Raw genomic sequence first — 23,811 nt, forward strand, 5'->3', positions numbered from 1 at the left:
TGGGTTGGGTTACGTGATTAAATTCCTCAACGTACATAACTCGCATAGTCTACCAATTCGACGGGTCAATGGATAAGTTTAGTTAAGTTGGCTTGTTGTACTGAATAAATTCAGAGTGTTGCTAGGTGCACCCAGCATTATTGTTGGTGTACCCAGCATTTTAAAAATATGGTAAAATTGTTTCGGATCAAGTTGATCCGTAAGAGACTTCCGGATCAAGTTAATCCGTAAGTCTCTTACGGATCAACTTGATCCGTAAGAGAAAAAAATAATAATTTATTAAATATACAACATATTTAAAGATATTGTTTAAGGTTATTTTATACATATTAATAAAAATCAATAAATACATAAAAGATAATAATAATTTTATAAAATTAATATTATCATCATTAATTTTTTTTAATAATTAATCATATCATTAATATTATAAAGAATATAAAAAAATAATTAGTATTATATTAAAAATTAAAATACTAACTACTTTATAATACATTTTTTTACATGATCATTAGTATAAGTGGAAAAATAGTAATTATAAGAGAATTTAAAAACATTAGTACGTTATATAAAATAAGGATCTTAGATAACGAATGATGTCCATTTTTTGTTTAATTTTTTTTACACCATTTTCAACTTCTTTATTTCAATTATATTTAAAGTTATATTTCAAATTATTTTTTATTAGTTGGTAAACTAAGTTAACTAGACCATTTATAATAATTTACATATACTATAACTAAGTTAACTAGACCATTTTAATAACACGCGTGTATATAAACACAAATGGAATACACAATCAATGGAAATAAATAAAACTAACATTACTAATGAAAATAAATAAAACCAACAATACTCATGAAATGAGTTCATGTACAATATATGTATATACATGGAATATCAATATAAAATATGTACATAAACTACGCCTGATCCGTGCACCGCCTGCGTCTAGACCTAACATATACTAGATGGTCCTGTGTCACACTCCTGGCCAGCCTGAGGCATTCTTCGATCACCTCATGTGTCGATGAGCCAGGCGTGACCACCCCTAGACTCAGAGGCGCTCCAACCTCTCAGCAATGTCATCACAAACTTCCTGTTACATACAAAATAAACTGATTACATAAATTATTATGCAAATATTGAGGTAAATGACGTAAATTATTAGTATTACTTACCACTGCATGTCTAGGCTCCTCCGCAGATGTCGACGATGCTCCTGGCTCCGGCACGTGAGGGATATCCGTCTGCGGGGCCTGAGGGACGACTCGGGGCTGTGGGGCGTGACCATGAGGCAGAGGATCTAATGCGTGGCCTGGTGTCATAAAAGGATGGGAGATGCGGAAGAACTAGTCCATGTAGTCACTGGAACACTAGCCTGGCACAACGCACACCTCACCTGTTGGAACGATATGATTCTCGTAGTGCATCCACCTGTCGTGTATATCATCATACAAGACCCATGAATCGACAGGAGGAGTAGGAATGGTCTGCGTGTAGCCAAACTGCCGCACGACCCTCTCCGGTCGGTAATAAACAGCAACAGGCCCCTAGCGCAAGAGACCAGAATAGCATGATCTGACGTGGAAGTCCCGGACCTCCCGGTGCTCCCCATAAGGGATCCAACAGACATCCGGAATCCGGAGTCGGTCCAGGCGTTCCCTGTATGCCGGCGTACGAATGCTCTTCACGGTCTTCTTGGTCGCAATCCACCTACACGCAAGCGGAGAATCCTCGTCGTACTTCTGATCAGCAATGGAGTTCGCGACCAACGGAAAGTGCTCGTAAATCCAGCACTACAGATGTAACATCAAAATTATAAACATTAATAATGAAAGTGTAACAAAATTTAAAGTTGAACATTGTTGAGGCTGAACGAATAAAAACATATTTGTTACCTGCAGCAGTGTGATGTAACCGCCAAGCTGTCGACTGTGGCTCATAGATGCATCGTTCAGCTGGTCGTACATATGCACCAAAGCAGCCACTCCCCAAGCGTACCTCTCCGTCATACTGAGGTCACGAAAGGCCTCCAAGTAGACAACATGGACATTGGTTGCACTCTTGTTAGCAAACAGAGTGCAACCCAGAAGGTGAAGAAGATATGTGCGAGCCGCAACTGTCCAATGACCTGCCTGGCATCGACGCTCATATATATCACGTACCCATTGCAGGCGTACGTACGGTCCGCGACACTGGGCTGTCTCAGCCCTAGCAGACTCTGGAGAGACCATCAATAAGTCCAACAACATCTGAACCGCATCGTCCACGTGCAAGGGCTCAAAAGCGTGTAATTCGCCAATCACGGGAAGATGGAGAAGCGAGGAGACGTCGTCCAACGTGATGGTGAGCTCTCCCACCGAGAGATGGAAACTAGACGTCTCCCGTTGCCACCACTCCACAAACGCGGACAAAAGTCCCCGATCGCCGGTGTCTACCGAACACGCGATCAGAGGACTTAGTCCTGTACCAGCAACAAGTCCCTCAATGGTAGGGACAGGCCTGCCTAAACTGTGGACCTTCCTCCCATGAGAGGATAGCTTCAATTCAAGATGCTCCTGAATTGAAGTATAAAGGAACGCAAAATTTGTTAAAATCATCATTTAAAGGAAAACTAATTTCAATCATAAAGTATAATTTACAAGTAACTAAAAATAAATAGTATACAGGGTCAACACGGATGGGTCACTCAGACCACCCGGAAATCCCTCATGCTCATCCTCAACAGCTTTTGCGCCTGTGTCCGTAGGAATGTCTACCACAATGTCCTCTACAGCAGCTGGTGCCTCCATCGGGTCATCCTGAACATCTGGCGCAGGGATGACTGACTCATCGTGCGCCACAGTCACAGCGACTCGTTGCCTCCGTGCGGATGCAGTAGGCCGTCGACGCTGCGAAGCATCATCAGAATCATCACGATCTCCTCTGCCCACACCTCTGCCAGTAACCTGACCTAAGGCACGACCTAATCCTCTAGTCCTAACCATGATCTGCAAATGAGTGACGCAAATTCAATCACCGATTTCATTCACTTAAATTTCATTGGTCTAACGCAAATTTCATTGACTGAAAGTCGCGCAAGCTGTCAGGCTTTCATTGATTGTAGGACATGTATGTCAAGAAAGGCATGTCAAGAAAGGCTACACATGTTAGGCTTTTATCGGGTTAGTTTTTATTAAGTACACTATATGATTGAATGGAAATTGATTATGGATCCTAATATTATTGATATTAGATGAACAAAGCCAAAGAAAGAAGAAATCAATCTTCTTGAAATGGAAGCAACTCCATATTGTTTCTTGACGATCCTTTATTCCCTCTTGATCCTTGGGTTTCTGGCTCATGCTTTGTTCATGATCTTATCCTTAGTCTTTATAAATTGTTTGTTCATGCTATTAAATATGTTTTGTACACTTTTCTCACTCATTGGGGGAATATGCTTCTAATACCAAACAAAATAATTTGAAATCAACATGAGTGACTGGTGAAAAGGCTCCCAGTGGTTTGAAATTAACCGAGAACTAGCTCTTAGGATAGTTGAAGACAATACTTACTATCCTAAGCTCAAAGAATTCTGCAAACCACACAAATGTTATGTTGATGAGCACTATTTTCAGACAATGTTAACAATTAATACTCCTCATCTTTTGGCAAATAGAAGTCTCACTTATGTGGACTTGTCAAGCTTTATGCTTATTCATTTGGTTCAACCTATAATTTTTGGAGCAACTAGATAAAGAATGACCGATCAACATTCAAAACAGAAGACAACTTCTCATAGATTATCCCAATAAAAAAGAAAAATCCCTTTCTCAAAGTTATGCTAGCACTTCATACATTAACATCTACTCCTTCTTCCTCTTGGATTTGAACAACATATTCAAAAGTATGGTCTTTGTTAATTAACTAGTGATATTGAAGATGAAGATTCCTTATCTAAACAAATTGATAAAAGCAAAAAAAGAGAAAAAGTAGAAAGATCTTTTAGCCTATCATAGAGAAGCTATGTAGAATTGAAAGAAAAGATGACTAAGTATATCAATGTCAGGACAACCTTCAATAAGAGAGAAGGAATTATATGTGATGGGATAAAGAAAAGTTTAACTATCCACTAAAAAAAGAAAGAATGAGAGTTTAGAAAAGTCTCAACAGTTTGGGTGAAATTGCTAGATAGGTGTGACATTATATATTATAGTAAAATGTCATGAGAAATCTATCGAAATTCATTCTAAGTGACATTTATCTATCGAAGATTTTTTTAGAATACCACCAAATTTTGTTACATTCCTACAAAATTATGATAGTGATGATTGAATATCACAAGATTTATTTATATTATTTAAAAATATTGATTGAATACCATAATATTTTATCAAATAAAGCCTTTTAAAATATTAATTCATGCTGCTATTGTATGGTTTTTATTTGGCTCTCAAGTGACAAAGGTCATAAACTTGTTCATGTCCTCATGAGCTTGAGGCACAAGACTTCTCAACTAATTGAACTATAAAAAAAGCATATCTATGGTTTTTCTATTTTGAAGCCTTATAATAGCATGAAATTGTCAGAAAATGACAATTTGTGGTGGCTTTAAAAATTTTAAGAGCTCAATTACAAATATTTTACAAGATCAACGACACAATTACTATTTTTTTAGTTTAGGGACCTAAATTAAAAACTCCTAAATAGTTGAGGGAATTAAATTAACCTTGAATGAACAGAAACAGGCAATTTTTCACATGGATATGTAAATAAAAACACCAAAATTCCTAATTAAAATGAAGCTGTGACTTTTACGGATCACCTGATCCGTAAACTATTTTTTAGTAGTTTACGGATCACATGATCCGTAAAAAGCACAACAGCTTCCCGATAGCGGTTTCCGCCATCGCTGGCAACAATGGTGGAAAAAAAAAGGTTCACGGCGCTTACCTCGACTATGGACGGTCACGAAGCTCCCTCGACGGTGGACGGCGAAGACGAAGCAGAAACGCGAAGAAGAAGCACCACGACACGCGAAGAAGAAGCAGAAGAATGGCGACAATGGCAGCAATGGCTTGGGAGGCGAAACGCGAAGTTCACTTGGGAGGTCCGAGGAGGTTCACGACAACAATCACGACAAGAATGAAGAAGACGCTGAAAATGCAGAAGAATGAAGAAGCACAAAGGTTCGAGGAAGAAGAAGCATGCGGCGCGGGAGAGAGAGAGGCGAGAGTTATTTTTTTTTAAAAAAATGCTGAGGGGCTAAAAGGTCTTTTCCCAACAATTGCTGGGTGCACCTAGCAGCACTCATAAATTCATCAACGTACATAACTCGCATATTCGACGGGTCAATGGACAAGTTGAGTTTAAGTTGTCTCGTTGGACTGATCATATTTTTTTTTGGACATAATGTTCTGCAAACTAATAATTTCAGGATGACAGTTAAATATATAAATGTTTTGGTTAAATTTTTTCTATTGCAATTCTTGTATTTTGTATTTCCAATGATTTGGTTTTTTATTTATAAAAAAGTGGGAGAATTGTAACTTAGTTTTGTACAAATTTTTTACGATGACACGATATTTTTTACCACACTCGTATGATAAATTATTCGGAATATATTATTTTGGTTAAAAGAAAAAAAATTATACTATTTTTATTTTAATGAATTATATTTTTCTCCCATGAGGTTTAAGAAAATTACACACGTGTTTCCTCCTCTTGCAAAATCCTACATGTATCTCGTAAGGTTTAAGAAAATTACACTTGTTGTGTATTTTTAAAATCTATACAAACCCCCTAAATGTCGTCTAAACATTTGATAATAATAAATCACGTGCATTGACAATTTTAATTAAAAAAGGATAAAATATATTTTCCGTCCTTATAAATATGAAAATGATCGAAATCCGTCAATGTAATTTTTTTTTTCTATTTTTCATACTCGCAAAATTTAAATTTGTTATTTTTTTTTTGTTTGAAGCTAGGTTCCGGTGTATCCGAACCTATATGTATGTTATTGTAGGAAGTATTAGATTTTTCAATTTTTTTACATCATTTGTTAGCCTTTTTTTAATCAAAGTTGTCAGCACACATGACTTGCTATTATCAAATGCTTAAATGATATTTAGAGAATTTGTGTATGTTTTAAAAATAAAAGAAAGACATGTTTAATTTTCTTAAACCTTAGGAGACATATGTAATTTCCTTGAACTTCATAAGAGACATGTGTATTCTTTTCAAAACTAGAGAAAAGAGAAGTATGCCAAATTTACTTTTTGGTTAAATTATTCATTTGCTCCTTATAATTTTACAATTTCTACATTTTAGTCCCTATAGTTTAAAAGTGATTTTTTAGTCCCTATAGTTTATATTTTAATTATCTTTTAGTCCCTATAGTTTAAAAGTGATCTTTTTAGTCCTTATAATTTATATTTTAATTTTCTTTTAGTCCCTATAGTTTGAAATTGATCTTTTTAGTCCATATAATCTATATTTTAATTACCTTTTATTTTTTACTACAAAATACAAATTACTTATAAATTATCAATTTTTTTTATTACAAATGATCTTGTGATAAATTAGTTACGAATTACTTGTTAATATTTTTATAGTTAATTGTAATTGATAATATTACTTTTTATGGTAAGGACTAAAAGAGAATTAAAATACAGTAGAAACTCTTTAAATTAATACTTGGTAAATTAATAAACTCTCTAAAATAATAAATTTGTCCGGTCCCGACTTGGGCCAATGTAAAAAATTGAAAAACTCGATAAAATAATAAGATAATAATTTTTCGTTTATAATTTTCGGTCCCAAGAAAATCATAAATTAATAATTCATAGAAACTAAAAAAAAATAATTACACTCTATTGAAATATGATTCAATAGTTGTCTGTTTTCTTTAAAATTCAAGTCTATTTGGAGCTCATCTCTAACTTTTCTTATTGCATCCAATAGCTCAGGTGTTGTATTTTTGTATTGTATCATAAAGTTGTGAAGAGTGTTCGATGCCATAAGTGCTTCCTTTCGCGTAACAGGCTCCAAAGACTCCGTATCATCTTCGCCATCATCCTCTGCATTGTTCTCAATGATAGTACCCACAATATCTTCTAAACTCTGAACCTCCGAACATGCTTCATTTTCACCTGGGTAGTTCATTAGATTGTCGATATCCATCTTATTACGATAGCCACATTGATTGATCATAGTCTCGAGGTCTTGAGTTTCTTCATCAAAAGTGAATTCATCCAAATTTCTTGCAACGTCACTAGCTGAACGAATTTTACAGTGTCGAAAGGAATTCATTATTGTTTCTTTTTGAACGTCTATCGTCCAAGCTGGGATTGCCAAATTGATAGCATCAAGGACATTTATCTTCCCTGGATCAGATTGTCCCACCTCATAACCTTCCAATATTTTGCGGTAAAACCTTCTGCGGTAATGCATCTTGAAAGCTCTTATTATCCCAGCATCGCAAGGTTGAATCTTTGATGTCATCTTGGGTGGCAAGAATAACAACTCAACGTTTCTTAGCCCTTCAATATTTCTTGGATGTGTTGGACAATTATCCACCACAAGTAGAACTTTTCTACCATGCATCATTTGGTCAAATGAATGAACATATTCATCAAAAAGCACACTAGTCATCCATGCTTTTTTGTTAGCTCGATACTGACAATCCAAGCTATTCATGTTGACATTCTTGAAGCAACGAGGCTTTGCATATTTCCCAATAATCCATAGAGGGATTTTTTCAGAGCCATCTTCATTGCAACAAATAAGTACCGTCAACCTTTCTTTATCTTGTTTTCTTCCTTCAAGTTGTTTTGTTGCCAGTGAATGATCAGCTTGTAACCTATAAAACAACCCAGTTTCATCCATATTGAAAACATCTTTCATAGGGAACTGATCAATTTTCTCCCGAATCGATACCAATTTCTGCTCCATGTCTTGTACATCAAGATACCCACTCTCGCCAAAACGACGAAATGACTTTATGCCATGTCGGTGCTTGAATTTCCCAAGCCATCCTATAGAGAAGTTAAAATCTGAATCATCATGAGGGTACACGAGTTTCATTGTATCTCTTGCCTTCTGCAAAATTAATTCTCCTGTGATATTCACACGTTCTTGATGCTGGAAAAACCACTCATAAACAACCTTCTCCATGTCAGGATATTTTGCTGGTTTGTGTCTTTTGATCTCTGCTCTTCCCTTTTCTATTTCAGCAGAGAGATAGTCATCTGACCGCTTAAGTGTGTTTGATATTGTTCCTTGACTAACTTTCAACTCAAATTTTCCCTCAAGCCATCTCTGCAAGTCTTTTTGTGTGCTTGCAGGATTATCTTTCTTGTACTCGCACAACTTCTTACGTATTTGATCTGACATAGTTGATTTTGCAACACCTTTTAGATGAGAAGTCATCTTGTGAGATATGATTTGAATACTCTAACACATTCATGTAATTTATATATGTCAAACTTGCTTAAGAATATAGTGAACACATTTGTTTCTCTTGTTTACATTTACTGTACTTCAAAAGTCATTATTGATTTTCAATGCATATGAACACAATAGTTACTAATTTACGTTGAGTCCCAAGGTTCGCGGCAACGTAATTCTAAGAGGCATAGATTAATTTGTTTTTTTGTTTGGTATGTACAGTATAATTACTTAAAAACTCTTTAAATTAATAATTATTAATTTATCGATAAATTAATAATTCTCTAAATTAATAAATTTCTTCTATCCTGACATTATTAATTTATAGAGTTTTAACTGTATAAAGTATAGGAATAAAAAAACCACTTTCAAATTATATGAACTACAAAAAAATTAAAGTACAAAAACTAAAATAAAATTAAAATATAAATTATAAAAATTAAAAAAAAAATCATTTTAAAACTATAAAAATTAAGAAGGAAAACTACAGACCACATGAGTAATTAAATCTTACTTTTTTTATATATTTTGGTATAAAAGCTGCTGTATTTGAAGAGTTACGTTATGCAAGCCAATTCGCCGTCCAAATATTCTAGAAGGCTTTCCAACACGAGTAAAGTGAGTGATCGAGTGAGACTTTTTTCTTGCACAAGTCTCTGAGAATAGAATAGAAGAGAATGGCTTTGTTTGGCAGAGGCACAGTTGCAGCAATACGTCGTAGCGCTTTAATTTTCACCTCCAACTCTAATAAGAGCTTATTCCGCAGCCACCCATTTTCCGCACCCATTTCTCTCAACGTTTCAAACTCCAACGCGATTCATCGGCACTTCAGTTCCACCAAGAAGCCCGTGGACACCAAGGTCAACTTCTCCCTCTCCGACACAGACGACGAAGACAACAAAGAAAACGGCACGAGCAAGAAGGCAGTGCCACCCCCTTACGATCCCTTCAGCAAGAAGCCCGCAGTAGAAGATCCCTCCTCGGACCCAAAGGACCTGCAACAGATATTCCACAACATGAGAACCGGCGACGGCTTATTCAGCCACGCAGTCAAGATGTTCGACGCATTGTCCAAAGAGGGTCTCACCCACGAAGCCCTGGAGCTCTTCGCCCAGATCAAGGACAAGGGCCACATGCCCGACGTGGTGGCCCACACCGCCGTCCTCGAGGCCTACGCCAACGCCGCTCAGCCAAAAGAGGCTCTCAAGGTTTACATGCGCATGTTGGCTTCTGGGGTCTCTCCCAATGCTTACACCTATGCGGTTCTTATCAAGGGTCTTGCTGCTGCTGCTGATGTTAAGTTTGTGAAGGAAGCTAGTAAGTACGTTTTGGAGATGATGGATAAGGGAATGAAACCTAATGTGCAGACTTATGCTTGTGTGTTTGAGGGGTTGGTGAGGGAGGAGAAGCTTGATGAGGCTGCACGCTTGTTGGAGCAGATGAAGGGTAAGGGGTTTGTTCCTGACGAGAAGGCTGTGAGGGAGGTTCTAGCCAGTAAAAGAGGGCCTGTCTTTAGAAATGTTATCGACGTTCTTTTTGGTAAGTAGTGAAAACTCACTCGTCATCGGTTGTAAAATTAGGTGAGGCATACATAATTTCGCCAACAAATCAAGATCCTTGTTTTTGCTTTCATTTTACTTTTATCCATTGTATTTGCATTGCAACATGCACTGCAACATTTCCAATTGCAAATCAAACAAGCACTAACAGAGATGGTTTGGAATTAGATTGACATGAGCATTTTGTTGTCTTCGGTTTTATATGCATGGTATTTGTTTGTTACATATTTCAGTTTGGTATGAATGGGGATGGTGAATTAGTAATGCTAGGCACTGATATCAAAATAAGGAAAATTATGACTAATGACTAATTTGCATTATTGTAATATCATGTGCAAATTAGGAGTGTCAAACTGAATTCAAATCCGGTGAGCCAACCTAGCTCACCATGGGTTTGGGTCAGACTAGGCAAAAAAAAAACAAAACTTTCAATAGTAGAAAATGAACCCGACTCTCTCAATCTGTGTGCTAGGTGAGTTTAAATCGAATTGACCCACTTAACCCACTTACATTTAAAAAAATATAATAATAATAATAATAATACCCCCATCCATCATTTCTCAAAATCATAAATCCCCTAATCCAACAAACGAGCACAGTCATCCTTGGTTCACCACTGCTGCACCACAGCAACTCACGCTCTTGGCTTGTGCTCGCACGACTAACGACCCTCTTGGCTCTTGTGCGCGCTGCTCCGTACTCACTAGTTGGTGACTTCCTCGTCATTTTTAAAATTTTATTATTTAGGATTTTTATTATAAAAAATTTGGTGAGCCAATCCACCAATCCACGGTGGGTTTAGGGCCGGACTGGAAAAAACATGACTCATTTAAAAGTAAGCTGGACCAATTCATCCTGTTTAAGTCTCAACCCGTACTAGACCAATCATGTGAGTCGGACTGGCCCCTTTTGACACCTTTGATGCAAATGGAAGCACATATAAGGCTATTAGCCTATTCTGCCATTTTCATAAAACATACAGGGTAAAGAAACATGATTGTTAAGCTGACAAAACAGCATCGTATAGTTACTGTTCTTGCAAAAAAAAAAATACTATCTTGAATCCGCAATGTAAATGATAAATAAAAAAATTACAACAAGGGTAAAGAAAAACAAAATCCTAAGACAGAAGGGGGAGACCTCTATAGAATACTATAAAAACAAGAGATATGTAACGTAGCATCGATTCTGTAATTCTTTCGGGGTAGCATCTTTCAATTTCTTGAACACATTAGGGCATCACCAGTGGGAGCTCAATTCTTGGACTAGGTGGTGCCAAAGCGGACAATGTCAAAACTAGAAAAAGACTCGTTTTTTGGTGGTACAATCTGATGCCCGATGGCCAGGTTTTCCACAATTAAAGCAGGCCCCTCCATGCCCGCCGCTTCTGCAATGCACATTCAGACATGGTTAAGTTATTACATACACCTAAATATTACATTACATAGATGAACCTTATTATATCTTGGACAGGAAAAACTTAACAAACATAAGTAAAACAGTTACTATAAGTCTATAACCTGTTGGATGATGAAAACCTGCTTGATCTACTACTGCCTCCAATTAGCCAGTCATCCCCGCTGCTTTTACCCATTCGAAACTTGTTGCCAGATCTGAAACTTCTACCACCTTGTCCAAACTCATCATCAGAGTCTTGGCCTCCTTCCCATCCTCGTGAACTTCTAAAACCTCTCTGATCCCTAGAACCTCTTCGGTTACTTCGATCTCTGTCAGAAAACTTCCCATAGAAATCACTTGCAGGTTCATCATCTTGCAAAGGAGGTAACTGCCGATGCAAATTAAAATGTGAATTCACATTTGTCAAATTATTAATCCAATAAACTGATACCAAAATATGGTTGGTATTTTAGTAGGGGGATAAAAAAGGCAGACACACAAATGATAAAGAATTAGAAAACAAGAGCATTACCAAAACTTTGTAATTTACCTTAGTGATTTTGGAAATAGTGTTTCCAGATGGCAGATCCTTAGTGAGTAACTCTTTAGCTATTTCCTCTGGAAGATCAAAAACAGCTCCTTGAACCTGATACAGGCAGTACCAACATTGGAATAAATTGAACAGTGTGGTGATTATCTTAATAATACTGAAGTTCCTGACAAGAATCTAGCACAACAGAAATAAATAATAATACTCAGCTACAAAGTTACAAACCCTCTCATCTGCAATTAAATGTATTTTTCCAACTTCATCAGCAGCTGGAGAATAAACATCTGAAAGAAACCCAGTGACAGATCTTGCAGAAAAATATCTTGCAGAAGTATCTGGATCTCGAGTCAGTTGCAATGTAGTCCATCCCTACAACACCAGGGTTTTAATGAGCTAACAAGATAGCACGTGCAAAAACAGCATTTATGTATAAGATCAACTATGAGCTATGAGAGAAATAAATAAATAAAAACTAATTAATTTAGAAGCAACCTTGTCAAAAAAATTTAGAGTAATTTCAACTTAAAAACTAATAACTACTAGCTTTTCAAAATATTAACCGAGTAGCAAACATAAAATATCAAAACCAAACATACCAAGTTATCTGGTTTTGAGTTTGGAAAACACCTAATAGAGTTGAGTGAATTTATATAATTTAATAATTATATTGCAATTGCTATTCTGCCAGGGCAATATTTAGATTTTTATTGTGCTGAACAGATTTTCTACTAGATGCAGATGGCACATCCTTTACATACTTCTAATTGAGATATAAACCATTATGTATAGTATCATCCGGAAGGAATATGGGGAACCAATAAATCCTTTAAAAAATTTCAAAACTTGATAACTTAATTTGAAAGTATAAGCTTCTCTGATACCTGTTCATGATTGATAAGAGACCGGCATGAAGGAGGTTGAGAGAATCCACTCATCTGTGCTAGAGCAGCTGCAAGGGCCCTTGCACCTTGTTCTTCAACCAGTTTTTGTGCAGTTGCAATGAAAAAATCAACAGACTCAGGATGAACTCTATTAAGTGTAGCAACAACTTGCTCAGCAGATGACTCCAAGATCTCTTCCATAGCTGGTGGACTAACAAATTCAAATTTGCAGCCTACATCACGCTCAAGGGATCTAACTGTTCTCCTCTGGCTACTGGTGTACATCAGAATGGCAGTACCCTCTTTTCCTGCACGCCCAGTACGACCAGAACGATGTACAAAAGTCTCAGCATCATTGGGAAGTTCATAATGTATAACCTGAAGAAATCAATGTAACACCAACAAGCTTCTCAATATGTTGAACAGACAGAAATTCAGTATTTGTATTTGACCAAAGCATAAAAACCTTATGATTCAAATATAGATCTTAAACTTCTGGCGAAAAACAGAATTGAAATGAGTCAAAAGTAGTGGAAATTTCTCCTTATATAAAAAAAACTAATCAAAATTATTAAAGGCAACCCAAACTTAAGAATTGAAAAATCCTAATCCCAAGTAGGCAATAAAGTCCTAATCCAACATAGGGATAAGATATCTCAAGACTCAAACTTCTAGATCTTCAATAAAAAATCCTAATATCCAAATTACGATAATCCAAGTGATTGAGTTGATTACTTCAAGTTCAGACTCAGTTGACATTAAATATAACACGAACAATAAAAATAAAATGCTAGAATTTCAAGAAAATTCTTATAAAATCAAAACTGGAAAAGGAATGTTTATATGTTGACCGGAAATCATCATTTTTTAACTTACCAAATCAACATTGGGAATATCAAGTCCACGAGCTGCAACATCAGTGGCAACAAGCACTGTGAATTTCCCTTGCCGAAAACCATTCAATGTTCTCTCTCTCTGATGCTGAGATATATCACCATGCAGTGCTTCGGAAGCTATACTACTTGTTAATGCCATTGATACTTCATCAGCATCCTTTTTTGTCTGCGTAAAAACAATAGTCTTCCCACCCTTTGCATAAACCTAAACGGCATAATAAAATTCAGTGAAATAATTGAACTGTCCACCCTTATCTACAAGAGTAACTTAAAAGTAATTTGCAAACATAAAACTAACTTACTAACTAACTATACATACATACATATATATATATATATATATATATACACATTAAATTTGCAACAGCAACAGGAGTCTCAATTTTCACAGCCATAAGTTTGTGTCTTGAGTATTCCACGTGTTACATCTCAATATGAGAATAAAGATAAATAACTTGCTTGCTCAGTATGCATGACTAATTAAAGGTAGAGTTTCTTTAAACAGTAACCTGCTTCCTTCAATCATCTAAAAAAAATGATACATTTTTATTGTATTATTGTTTTAATGGATATTTTTTATTACCACATATAATAACAACATTAATATAATTCCTCATACCTATTACCTACTAAAAACATCCTCAGAATCAGATTCCAGAAAAATACAAACTATAGAAATTACCAAATATCGAGCTAAGATTGTAAAAACATAACTGCAAACTTACAGTTATAAGATCAGAAAGAACTGTCCGTTTTGAAGAGGCAGTCGCTGATAAAGCATAAAGTTTGATCCCTTCAGCAAGCTTCTCTTCTTGTTCACCAACCTTGTTTAGAAGAAAAGGAAAAAACATCATAACCAATTTCCTGGGATTAAAATACATCATAAAATGATTTAATTTCATTCTACAATAACTTCAACATTATTAGTAAGCACAATTGAATCTGTTTGCTAGAAATAATCAGAAGAAAATGAGAATAAGGGACAGTTTTAGTGGAAATTCATTCATGCTTTCCCTTCTTTTCTCTCCAAATCCATTATACCAAACAAACAACAAGATGCTTCCAAACAAATGAAAAAGGGTTATGAAGAAGACTTGCATTAATGATGTTAACTAGATTATTTATAACTCAGTGTAGCTATGACTTATGATTAGTTTTTCACCACAAAAAAAATGCCAAGTAATAAGTCAGTAACAAGCTAAGGAATAATGATTATGCTAAGACATGCAGTCAACACAAGAGCCTTTATTTTCAAGTAATTCCAGTCATCCAGGTGAGTTTTAGTGTTTTACATCAATAAGCATCAAATAGCAGGGGTAGCTACACCTACACCTACAAAACTTTATAGTCAACACAAAAATTGGAATGCAAATTGTAAATAACTAAATATCAAATAAATGAGAATAATACTTGTGAATACAATGCATGTCTTCTCTTTGAACAATATTTCAACTCCTTTTTCTAAAAGCATCCTCACTCACTACCAAAGCAGACACTGTTTTATAGCCTCTTTTGGTCACAATCCATTATATCACACAGAACCTGTTTTAAACCACAGCACCACTTCTTACTGATAGGAAGTGTAAGATGAGCATGTTACCCACTAAATTTGCCTCGTGCTAGACAATGAGAATATTGCTAACACAATTATCATACTCTAATCTACACTTTCATTCCATAAGCAGTCAAGTACTTAGTCAACAATACTCTGCACATTCAGAGGGAATAGAAGCCAAACCAAAAATGTAACAAAAGAATTTACCAAATCAATCGTCAAAGGGTTATTCAAATACTTTCTTGACAGTTTCTTCACCCAACCAGGCATGGTCGCAGAAAAAAGCATGGTCTGGCGCTGAGCTGGGACCTTATCTAAAATGACCTCCACATCCTCCTCAAACCCAACAGCAAGCATCCGATCAGCTTCATCAAGCACCAAATACTGAACCTCACTCAGTTTAAGGCTGTTTCCATTCACCAGGTCAATTATCCTACCCGGCGTTCCAACCACCACATCAACACCGTGGGAAAGCGCACCCTGCTGGGTTACATAAGAAACACCACCATAAACACAAACTGTTTTGAGATAAGGTGCAGATTCTTGTATCTCTTTCTCGACTTGCTTTGCTAACTCCCTGGTAGGTGCAAGGACCAATGCTTTAGGAAGCCTCCCAGACCTCCTTCAATAATTAAAAATAAACAAATCAATATATGAAGCAAACAATACGAAGGTTTTTTTTTTATTGGCAAATGTTAATGGTTAGTTTTTGTTGGTGGGAAGGAAGGATTGAACCCGCGACCTTTTCCTCCTTCCTTTCTTTAATAACCACCCAACGAACCTTATATCTCCTACAATACTAAGATTAATGTACATAAATATGAAACAATGTGGACCTGTGAGAACTTTGTTCATCATCATCAGTGAGGCCCTTAAGAATTGGAATTCCGAATGCTAATGTCTTGCCAGTTCCGGTCTTTGCACGAGCAATGATATCTTTACCTTCTAGTGCAGGCACTAACACAGCTCTCTAATCACCCAAAAGAAAAAGTATTTACATTTGTGGAAGTTGAAAATGAAAAATGAAAAATAAAATAAGAGTAAAGATACCTGAATGGGGAAAAGACTGGTGATCCCACGTTGTTGTAGGGAGTGAACGAGGGGCGAAGGTAAACCCAACTTGGAAATGTCGAGTTCGTGGTCGCTCACATTGGTGTCAGGTTCGTAGTCATAGCCAAATTGGTTGCTATTACTAGCGTCGTCTAAAGTTAAACCCTTGAAGGGTTGTTCTGTGAGAATGGATGAGGTGGGGGTGGCAATGGCGGAAGGAAGGGAAGAGAGTGTGGCGTTACGGTTACGGGGAAGGGTGTTGAAGAAAACAGAGGTGGTTGTGGCGGTTGGTCTTCTGAGGAGTTGAAAAGAGGGGTTTTTGCATATGGAGATGGAAGAAGAGATACCTACGGTGGAAGCCATTGGGAGGAAATGAAAGTAGAAGCGGCGAGGGGATAAGGCCACGCACGCACCTTTCTGCCTCTGAACGTAAAGCCTTTTAACCTCCCTTCTGTGCTGCGTGTCATTGTGTCAGTGAATGTGTGCAAGATACTTGAATTTCAACTCGGATCTTTTCGGGGTCCTGTCTGCAATACAATTTTAATGGCTAAAACATTTATAAATCTATTTTTAATAAATTTTACTAATGATCTTGTAATCTGTAATTAATACTCCAGCATGTACCAGATAATAAAGGACTTAGATTAATTTATAGTGCACAACTTTATCTTTGATCCTCCCCATCAGAATTTCCTAACTATGTCTCTGGCAACTGCCATCTTCATTCTGGTGGCAATGATAACAAAGGAATAATGTGACGAAAAACTGCAATTCCATAGAAAGGTAAGGTGTTCGCAGTAGAAGGGAAGCCCAACACAATTGTCACAACTAAGGAAAGCTAGATCTTAATGTAAAGAAACTATATGACAATTTTGATGAAGAACATCATAATATATTTTATCTTCATCATCAAACAATGAATTAAAATAGTCATTGGATTCAGAATAAGTTTTTATCTCAACTTTATCATTTATCTGTCATCTGTCATACCCTAATTTCGTCCGGGTATTATCGTTCGTTGATCTTTTGATCCTTACTAGTTGACTTATGGTGTTGAACGCTAGTTACAATATAAAGCAAGGAACCATTTAGTGTTTCGACCAAGAATGCGAAAAATACCAAAAAGAGGGACAAAATGGTCTTTTCATTGAATTTTCTGGACCCTAGCTCGCCTAAGCTAGCCTATGGCTCGCCTGGACCCCCAAATTACTTTAGGATGAAGGAACCAACTCACTTGGGAGAGCCAGTTACTTCAGGAGTAAGCATCAACTCGCTTGGGCGAGCTACCATTGCCCCAACTGCCCATTTTCCTATAAATAGGCGTGCTAGGGAGGCTGAGGGGAGGGTCCAAGGTTCAGGAATTGAGGGAATTGAGACAAGAGAGAAAGAAGAGGAAACGAAGTCGAGGCGCTACCGAATCGCGACCGCGATTATTCCCTACATCGTTTTCTTGTTCTGTGTTCTTCGTGCGACCGTTGGTTAGTTTTATCTTTGATGATTGAATGTGATCTATGTACCCTTAAGGGTCCCCCTTGTTATTATGTGCACATCCATCTTCTTCATCTATCATCGACGATCTCATTTTTCTTTGTAAAGTTCAATCTTAACCGATCACTAGTGTTGTAAAGTTGTCTTTAAAGAGATTGAAAGTTAATAAACAAAACCAAGATAAAACCAACTCATAACTATTTTCTTTTTTATCAAATATCACTTGAGATCATTTCCAGGTCCAACGCCTTAACGATTCTCTCCGCTTTTTAAATTTAAAAGATCGTTTCAAGGTCCAACGCCTTAACGATTCTCTCCGCTTTTCAAAATTTAAAACATAGTTTCAAGGTCCAATGCCTTAAACGACTTTTTGTTTGCAATTAAAATCAATATTTCAAAAACATAAAATCAATTTAACACACAAACTTTCAGACTTAAAGAACTACGTAGGTCTGAATTCCTCATCGCACCTGAGGATACGTAGGAGCAAGGGCAACACCCTTGTCGACCCCAAAAAAAATAAAAAATACAAAAAAAGGAAAATAAATAATTTTTGAAGTCACGTTATGCACATTCGATTAAAGGTTGTCGCCCCTTGTGATGGGCGCGTGGGGTGTTAATACCTTCCCCATCCGTAAACAACTCCCGAACCCTTCTTTTCAAAATTCACAGACCTCTTTTTGGTTTTTCTAACATTTTTCTTGAAAAATGTTGGTGGAGACTCCCACGCGTTTTCCCTTTTGGAAGACGCACCTTTGACATTTCGCCTCGCCCTCCCGCCAAAGGGTAGGTTGCAACACCATCAGACAAATGTTGGTCTATTTCTTGTCTGAGTTGTTGTTGCTTCACATACTGTTTGAATTGTCCCATGTGACGATCAATCTTTTGTTCTTCTTACCACCATAGTACTTGTTTTTGTTGAGCCTGGGACATTAAGCCGTCATGTGTCCCGACTTTCTGCATTCAAAGCAAATGATCTCATTACTTTCCTCTTTGTGCTTCTTTTTTAATGTGGTGTCGTTTTTTTTTTGTGGGGGTGCTCGTATCTTCCTTTCTTTTTCAGCATCTACTTAAAATTTTTGGACATGAGAGTCACCTCATCGTCTATGGATTTAATTGAGCTATCATCCGATGCTTCAGACTCAATTATTCTGACTTTGAGGGCTTTGGTAGGGCTCTTATTTTCCTCTTTATTGGAGATTCTTTCTCTAGATTTAAGGGCAGCGAAATCTTTATGAGGTAGTTGATCTCTATTTTTCATATGAACCTTGTTAACGCAAATGATTCCTAAACACTCACCCAAACAAGGTTTTCATATTCCTTGCCTCTAAATGATAATTATCTTAGGTTCCTACACCTTGAGAAGGTTGTCTAGAATCTTTAGATTAACTTGAGCCTTTGAGTACACATTTCCAAGAGCTTCTATATCATTTAGGAGAACCTGGAATCTTCCAAACATCTCATTAATGGTTTCTCCTTTTTTTCATGGAGGATCTCTCATGGTGTATTTTAGAGTAGAAGTTTTTATGAGTTGGACATCCTTTGTTCCTTCATAAATGACACAAAGTGAATCCCATATCTCTTTAGTTGTTTTCAACCTTCAAATTTTGTTGTATTCATTCTTTGTCAATGCACAAGTCAAAGTATATATGGGTTTGGTATTTGTTCCTTCATAAATGACACAAAGTGAATTCCATATCTCTTTGGTTGTTTTGAGCCTACAAATTTTGTTGAATTCATTCTTTGTGAATGCACAAGTCCGAGTATATAAGGCTTTGGAATTCAATTACAAAGCGTTAAAATCATCTTGGGTCCATTCTGCTTTAGGTCTGGTGATGGGGATATCTCCATACATGATGATGTTCCATAACTAGTATTGTGTGGATTTGATATACATCCTTATATGATGTTTCTAGTATGGATAATAATCTCCAAGGAAGGTTATGGAACTTGTAAGGGAGGCTCCCTCTGCGATGAACCGACTATCATGGTTTGCCATTAAGATCTTTTCCTCTAGTCACTGTTAGGTGTTCAACCCCTTAGAGATCAAGCTCTAATACCAAACTGTAAATGCAAAAATACAAGAAAGGGGATTGAATTGTGAAATAATTTTTTTTGTAAGCTTTTCAAAGAACAAAGTTATTTTCAAAGAGCAAAGCTTTATATGGGTGATGACACAGTACTAGCTCCTAACTTGTGTATTTGTCTTCTATAAGTTAATATTAAAAATAGGTGCACTTTCCCACTAAATTCAAATATCAATTGTTTTATTTATAATAATAAATATGGGTTTATTGTCATGTTCATTAAAAAAACGTGGGAGCCCAAGTGTATTTCTCAGCCAAGCATTTATCATGCACGCTAAAAGGTATTGTGTGTAACGATCTGTCATCGCTACATGATAAATATAGGTTTGATCATTTACATGATAACAGACAAAATCATTGTATTTGCATTTGATAGATCAGACAATAGTAGAGATACACTAGTTATGTGAAGCATTAAAGATTTAGTTAATGCTCTAATTTCTTGATCCTTTGTGTAGAGAATATTCAAACAACCTTTCTAGGACCTGTTGAAGTGAAGTAAGTAAAAGAATATTCACGACACATGACTGTTGTGCATATATGCTCTAATTAAAAGTTGATTTGATCAATGCTTATAGTAGAATAAGTGTTGCTCAAAGAATATAAACAAAGTGCTTTATCAAGTAGGAGTGGACTCGCATTTAATGCTTCAATGGACACCTACGACCAGATGAAGCAATAGACACAGTTTGAAGGCCATTGTGAGACAATGATTACTTTTTGATGAAGTCTTATTGAATAGTTTGAAAAAAAATAAAATAAAGTTTTCTGCTTTTTGTGTTTTTATTTTATTTTATTTTAGGTGGAGAGTTTAAACATTAATATTCTTTTACTTTCTTCATTTTGACAGATCCTATGAAGGATGTTCAAACATTCTTTGCACAAAGGATCAAGAAATCAAAGCATTAACTCAATCTTTAATGCTTCACATAATTAGCGTATGTCTGCTATTGACTGATCCATCAAACGCAAATGCAATGCTTTCGTCTATAAGAACTCACTTAAACTAGGAGCTACTCATATGTTATCACTCATCACCCCTATAAAGCTTTTCTCGCTTAAGTGAGAGTACCCATTTGCTTAAGTGAAGTCAAAATATAGGTTTATTCAATCTCTGTGCCATTTTTCGCTTAAGTCAAGGGTCCATTCACTTAAGTGAGAGCCTACACTCACCCTTTGGTACTTTGCTCGCTTAAGCTAGATTTTTTCTCACTTAAGCCACATCTCTCTTAAGCAAGAAAAATAATCGGTTAAGTCGCAACTCGCTTAACCTAGAATTTTTTTGCTTAAGCCACAACTCTTTTATGTTAGAGAATTCTCACTTAAACTTAAAGGTGATTCTATAGTTTGTTATTTTAGCTAGAACAGTTTGTTCTAACGTGATTATTGGTTCCCAAATAATCCTTAAACATCCCAAAACATAAAGTTTGATTAAAAAAATACACTTTCCATACAATTCACAAGTCATAAACAAGCATTTACACAATTGTAGGATTCAAAAGCAAGGTTAAGCTTCCCTTACTTATGGATCCCGAAGCTTAGGTTTTTTAGAAGAGGAGAGAAAGGAAAAGCCTTGAGCTCAACAACACCACCTCACCAAACCCACGAAAACAAAATCCAAAACCAACACAAATGAGAGTTTGCACAACCACCCATTATGGGTCAACTAATAGAAGAGGAAAGAAGGAAAGAAAAAGAACTCATCATCCAACAATGGATCACATGCTCAAAAACGGGGGAAATAACCATGTCCTTTTGAAAGGAAAACAAGTCTGATCCTTGATAGAGCTCTTTGAAGTGGAAGAGAACATGAAAGAAAAGAAATCTTTGAGAGAAAGAGGAAAGGAGAGCACTAGGTTCCTTTGAGAGAAAATGAGAGTGTCAAAAGAAGGAAAAAAAGGTAAGGATAATGAACTCTCCAGACTAAAGCCTAACCCAAACCACCAAAGTCTCATACAACTATGAATCTCTTGCAAACAACATAAAACACAATCCACTTTATTTATATTTTTCAATAACAAAATAAATTTATTTTTATAATTTAATTAAAATCTCTTAATCATATAATAAAAAAATAACAATGTTACATCATAAATGATACTATCAAGGTCGTGCATGCTAAAAGGTATTGTGTATAGTCTATTTGAGAAAGTAAATCATAAATTCTCATTACTCTTAAATAGACTTAAAAAGTTCTAATTTTACTTATATTCAAATGATTTTACATATATTTTCTATTAGTTTTTTGTTTACTTTTCTCATTGAGTATTATATTTTTTTAAATTACGAGTTATTAATCATTTTAAGAATTTAATTAAAGTGTATTTACAATATAAAATTATTTTATATGATCATTCAATAACATATTATCACATATAGTAAATTTATTAAATTGTATAATAATTTTAAAATCTATGTCTACCAATAAATTTTCTTGATAGATTGTATACAACTCTTGTTATTCACCATATATCAAAATTTAACTCTTTTTTAAATGTCATAGTATTTAAAATGTGAAATTAAATAAAATATAGTACATCCCATTTAAAGAGATTAAAATGTAAATAAACACGATGGTTAACGAAAAATAAACAAAGCATTAATGATCCGTTTGGTAGGAGAGAAAATGGAAGAAAAATATAGAGAGAAAAGAAAACATAATAGATACGGAGTCTATTAAGAGTGACGGCTAGGGCTACTTTATTGCTAAAGGCTACTCTATGCTAATGCTAAATTCTATGAAAATTTTCTCATTTTATTAAAAGTTCCCTTAAACGACTATATAAGATAGAGGCAATAAAATATCACCCTACACGTATCATACATCAAAAGGAATAACAATTGTATCCAACTACAGTCAACAACTAAGAAGGAAAATCAAAAGTTAATGTTGGAAATCCTTGAGGTGAGCTAGTGTCTTCAGATTTCTTTTCGGCCTTTCTTCCATATTGGGCTTCACTTGAAGTATGGGCCTATCAATAATCTCCTCAAAGTGTCTTTATCCTAAAAGGAAACAGGGTTAATTGGACGGAATAGAGGTTCACTTGTGTCCATTGAAGGGAAATCATGCAAGAGTATGCGTTGGCTAGTTGGGTGATGCATAGTGACAAAGTTGACGTACCAATATCAGGATGGAAATTGGAAGAGTTGAAGAGCAGTGGAGGTTGAGGCAACACATCACATTCTTCCTCAGGTAGCAGCAATGGTGGAAAAAATGAAGGGGCTAGTGGAACGAGTCCCTTATAGTGACAAAGCAATCCTACATGAAAGATGGGATGAATCCAAGCGGTGGCCAATAATTCCAACTCATAGGCGACGAAAACTATGCGTTTCAGAATTTGATAAGGTCTGTGGAAGCGACATTGAAGCTTCAAGTCTCTCTTTTGGCAAGCTAATGTTTGTTGATAACATTGAAGTTTTTGTAAAAATTTTAAGCATACCAATCTGAACCATAAGCAACACATTTAGACCAAACAATGGAAGTAGAGAAGAAAAAAATAATTTTTCAGAGGTACCTATCTCCAACCATTGCTATCAACCTTCTTCAGCCTTCACAGTTTTAGCTTTCCAGACCCTTACACTCAAACTCGATAGTGTGTTTTATCTGAAGAGAGAAGTGGGTTTGGTGATCAAAACTGAGAGCACCCGATCCTATTTATAGAGCTTTGTCTATCACAAAGCTCAATAGAACGTGAGTATTATTTTTAAGATCATAGGTTGTTGTTGAACGTTGCACAAATGGGTTGAATGTGTACAAAAAATGGACCATGTTCAGAAACCCACTTCCCATCAAAATCGCAACAAAAAATAGTCTGGGAAAATAGGAACAGAAAAATTGAAAAATTCCAACATTCTCCCACTTGGTCCATTTAACCCAACATTAGTCATATCAAGAAACAAAATATATGAGTCAT

At 35.9% G+C, this 23,811-nt stretch overlaps 4 protein-coding genes across 4 annotated transcripts; 1 reads left to right on the forward strand and 3 right to left on the reverse strand.

Annotated features, from left to right (window-relative positions):
- Window positions 1-1,057: 1,057 nt before the first annotated feature.
- Window positions 1,058-2,990, reverse strand: LOC102666816 (protein MAINTENANCE OF MERISTEMS-like). Its single transcript, XM_041013547.1, has 6 exons — window positions 2,682-2,990; window positions 1,902-2,561; window positions 1,635-1,799; window positions 1,403-1,553; window positions 1,182-1,318; window positions 1,058-1,099 (listed from the first exon to the last, which is right to left on the reverse strand). The coding sequence occupies exons 1-6, from the start codon at window positions 2,988-2,990 to the stop codon at window positions 1,058-1,060; spliced, it is 1,464 nt and encodes a 487-aa protein (XP_040869481.1).
- A 3,860-nt stretch (window positions 2,991-6,850) lies between these two features.
- On the reverse strand, window positions 6,851-8,421 carry LOC100814506 (CENP-B homolog protein 2-like). Its single transcript, XM_014772668.1, is given in 2 exon segments — window positions 6,851-6,891; window positions 6,894-8,421. Coding segments are annotated over 2 exon segments (1,563 nt in total). The 5' UTR covers window positions 8,416-8,421.
- A 407-nt stretch (window positions 8,422-8,828) lies between these two features.
- Window positions 8,829-10,215, forward strand: LOC100789181 (pentatricopeptide repeat-containing protein At4g38150). Its single transcript, XM_003555715.5, has one exon. The coding sequence runs from the start codon at window positions 9,111-9,113 to the stop codon at window positions 9,978-9,980; it is 870 nt and encodes a 289-aa protein (XP_003555763.1). The 5' UTR covers window positions 8,829-9,110; the 3' UTR covers window positions 9,981-10,215.
- Window positions 10,216-10,932: 717 nt separating this feature from the next.
- LOC100815040 (DEAD-box ATP-dependent RNA helicase 3, chloroplastic) lies at window positions 10,933-16,796 on the reverse strand. Its single transcript, XM_003555118.5, has 10 exons — window positions 16,323-16,796; window positions 16,109-16,242; window positions 15,480-15,894; window positions 14,443-14,541; window positions 13,698-13,922; window positions 12,822-13,199; window positions 12,166-12,309; window positions 11,941-12,036; window positions 11,513-11,778; window positions 10,933-11,379 (listed from the first exon to the last, which is right to left on the reverse strand). Exons 1-10 carry the CDS (start codon window positions 16,683-16,685, stop codon window positions 11,289-11,291), a joined length of 2,211 nt encoding a protein of 736 aa, XP_003555166.1. The 5' UTR covers window positions 16,686-16,796; the 3' UTR covers window positions 10,933-11,288.
- Window positions 16,797-23,811: the final 7,015 nt, after the last annotated feature.

This window comes from Glycine max, chromosome 20 (assembly GCF_000004515.6).
Source record: "Glycine max cultivar Williams 82 chromosome 20, Glycine_max_v4.0, whole genome shotgun sequence".
NCBI lineage: Eukaryota > Viridiplantae > Streptophyta > Magnoliopsida > Fabales > Fabaceae > Glycine > Glycine max.

Excerpts from the sequence above, each read along its gene's own strand:
- LOC102666816 (XM_041013547.1), bottom strand. The coding sequence starts at position 2,990 with ATGGTTAGGACTAGAGGATTAGGTCGTGCCTTAGGTCAGGTTACTGGC. Across the intron at positions 2,562-2,681 it reads GTGGTCTGAGTGACCCATCC|GAGCATCTTGAATTGAAGCT; the intron begins GTGTTGACCCTG and ends ACTTCAATTCAG. Across the intron at positions 1,554-1,634 it reads ACCGACTCCGGATTCCGGAT|GGGCCTGTTGCTGTTTATTA; the intron begins GTCTGTTGGATC and ends CTCTTGCGCTAG.
- LOC100789181 (XM_003555715.5), top strand. The coding sequence starts at position 9,111 with ATGGCTTTGTTTGGCAGAGGCACAGTTGCAGCAATACGTCGTAGCGCT.
- LOC100815040 (XM_003555118.5), bottom strand. The coding sequence starts at position 16,685 with ATGGCTTCCACCGTAGGTATCTCTTCTTCCATCTCCATATGCAAAAAC. Across the intron at positions 16,243-16,322 it reads CCAGTCTTTTCCCCATTCAG|AGAGCTGTGTTAGTGCCTGC; the intron begins GTATCTTTACTC and ends TTGGGTGATTAG. Across the intron at positions 12,310-12,821 it reads CTCTTATCAATCATGAACAG|GGATGGACTACATTGCAACT; the intron begins GTATCAGAGAAG and ends CTGGTGTTGTAG.